At 40.1% G+C, this 2752-nt stretch overlaps 1 protein-coding gene across 1 annotated transcript in view; it reads left to right on the top strand.

The window, feature by feature from the left end:
* Positions 1 to 2752, top strand: part of rab26 (RAB26, member RAS oncogene family) — a 119072-nt gene that overhangs the window by 114232 nt on the left and 2088 nt on the right. The window contains exon 9 of the mRNA XM_005721969.1: positions 2663 to 2748. Coding sequence (XP_005722026.1) covers positions 2663 to 2748 — 86 coding nt within the window. The remainder of the gene's footprint in view (positions 1 to 2662; positions 2749 to 2752) is intronic.

Raw genomic sequence — 2752 nt, 5'->3', positions numbered from 1 at the left:
GAGGCACCGATTTTGGGAATGGTATCAAAACATTTCTGCAACGCTAAAGGTCCCAATGAGCACAGTGGCCTCTATTTTTCGTAAATGGAAGAAGTTTGGAAGTTTCATATAGGGCATTAATGTTAGAAAATATGCAACAAGTGAAACGCTGTTGTTACAGCCTGGCTCCAAATCTGCAACGTAAATATGGAGACTAACACATTTTACAAAGATTAGGTTTTATTTTAAATTATATAATATGTTAGCTAACATAGTTGGTTCCACTTAGACAAAGACTGAACGCTCTTGCACTGCCACTGCAAAGAGAATAGGGATGCAGAGGGTGTAAGGCTGATAATGCTTTCTGGATGCACTGCATCCCAAAAAGAACGCAGTTCTTAAGTTAAAGGGGGGTCCAGCCCAGTACTAGGATGATGCAACTAATGAAACAGGCAGGGAATGTATGGTGAGTGAATTTGTATAATTACTACTATTTGGGATAATATCAATGGAAGATTCAAAAAGAATTGCTGTCATGCAGTGTACATCTGGACAGATGTATCCACGAGAAGCACTGCCTGACAAATGTTGCTCATTTGTTTTATGAACACATTTTCATGCTATATTTGGAACTAGAAAGCTAAAAAAAGAAATATCTAAGATAAAGCGTTTAGACACAGATACAAATGACATATTCATCTATAAGATCAGATATAACATGAGTGTCTTTTCTCTTAATGTGAACTTTAATAGAAATAAAAACGTTGGCAATAGTATTTTGATTGTGTTTCTGACAAATGTGTGGTGTCGGACAGTGTGTGGGAGCTGTTTCACACTTATAGTCTTGTTATGGTAACAGACTGGCAGAGAGGGCTGATGCCAAGAATAGAGTAGCACAGTCTGGCACACAATCACACTGCAAACAGAATATGAAATTAAATATTTTCTCGTTGTTGTCTTCCAGCTCATGTGAACACCTTCTCGGTTTTTTCATCCCTCTGCTTCTCTCGTCTCTCTCTGAACCCCTCCGTCATCGCTGACTCACCTCATCTCTCATCTCTGCCCTATGTTTTTATTTGTTCCACTCCAGTGAGCCTTTACTTGCACAAAACACAAATTCAAAAGGCAATGAAACCAGGTAACCAAACAGTACATGTTTGGCATTGAGACAGAGTGCAGGAGTGACATCGACAAATGACCCACTGACAGAAGTGATCTATAGGTTTTCATATAACATTTTTTGTTTTTGTTATTTATGGCAAAGGCTCCTTCAGCTCTTTTTATTAGTATTACCTAGAGGGGCTCCTCAAGTCACTAATCTGATCTATATTTTTTTGTTGGTTTTGTTTCTTTGGAAAGTCAAAAAACGGTAGAGAAATGACACTTGGTGGTCATCTGTAATTCAGTGTTTATGGCATGGCATTTAATAAGTTGTATTTGTATAGGGTCAAATCACAATAACAGTTGCCTCAGGGAGCTGGACTGCTAATCTGGGCATTTCCCAGTGGGTCAATGTGCTTGTAGGTCAATGGGTCAATATAATTCTTATTTTATGCTTTGCCGATTATACAGGCCCGCTTGAAGTGCCGCTGCGCACTGGGCCTACCCGCACAGACAGCAGCCCATTGGTTCATGTTTTTTTACTGGCGCTGGATTGTCCAATCAAAACTTTTAATGCAATTTGCCTCACTTAACTATGGTAGCCCGTTTCCGCCACACAAAAAAGTATCCCTAACTCGAAATTTCGACTTATTAACTCAAAATTTTGAGAAAAGTAACTCGAATTTTGAGTTAGCTCTGCCAATCAGTCATCTACATGAATGATGTCACTTCCTTGTTACCCAGAAACTGGAGCCCTCAGCTACAAATGCTACAGCTAAGCTACCAGTATTACAGCCAGTCATGAATGCACAAATGTTCAGCGTGGCTTCACAAATGATGAAATCCCTGTGTTATTAGCTGAATCACATGGCGTTACTCTCAGCAAACGTACTCTCGAAAGCCCCAATTTGTTGCGATCCGGTTTTGAGTGTCCATTCCTCTGCGCCGTATCCTTCTGGGTAACAAGAAAATGACATCATTCACATAGATTACTGATTGGCAGAGCTAACTCAAAATTTCGACTTATTAACTCGAAATTTCGAGTTAATACTTTATTTTGTGTGTGTGGCAGAAACTCTGCACCTTGTGGAGCAGAGCTTAGTGAGGAAGAAGCGGTTGATAAAGATGGACAAATAAAAGTGAAATGATGGAGCTGAAAAGCTGAGAGAGAATAACAAAGAAACTAGAAATAGATGCAGCCTAATGTCTTCAAATTAACCAGCACAGCCAACAGTAGTACCAGCAACAACTACTAACAAGCCCTTGCAATCACAGGAGGCTCCTGTTGCTAGAACTAGTCATGAAGAGGTTCACCAGATATTTTTTCTGGATGAGGTGTTGTTGGCCAGATACTTGAACAGAGTGAAACCACCTCTGTGTAATCCCTAAAACATGAGTGCAGTGCTCCAAAGCAGGAACATGGGCTCTGTGGGAGTCAGAATAGAGCATTATTCAGGGGTGAAGAAGAAAAGAAAAGAGAACAAAATGAATTTATATATATATGAAAATTTGGTTTACTGCACTTTAACCACTTTCAGTGCCTTGTTAGTTCTATATGAGTCTTTATGTCTCTCTGTGTCAGGGAACTGAAGCACAGGACCATGAAGGAACCCGATGAGCCAAAGTTTCAGCTGCAGGAGTACGTCGACAAAGAAATGAGGACCGCTGGCTG

The sequence above is a fragment of the Pundamilia nyererei genome, unplaced genomic scaffold, assembly GCF_000239375.1.
Source record: "Pundamilia nyererei isolate P.nyererei 1_Seehausen unplaced genomic scaffold, PunNye1.0 scaffold00005, whole genome shotgun sequence".
In the NCBI taxonomy this organism is placed as follows: domain Eukaryota; kingdom Metazoa; phylum Chordata; class Actinopteri; order Cichliformes; family Cichlidae; genus Pundamilia; species Pundamilia nyererei.
This window is presented reverse-complemented; position numbering and strand designations above follow the sequence as displayed.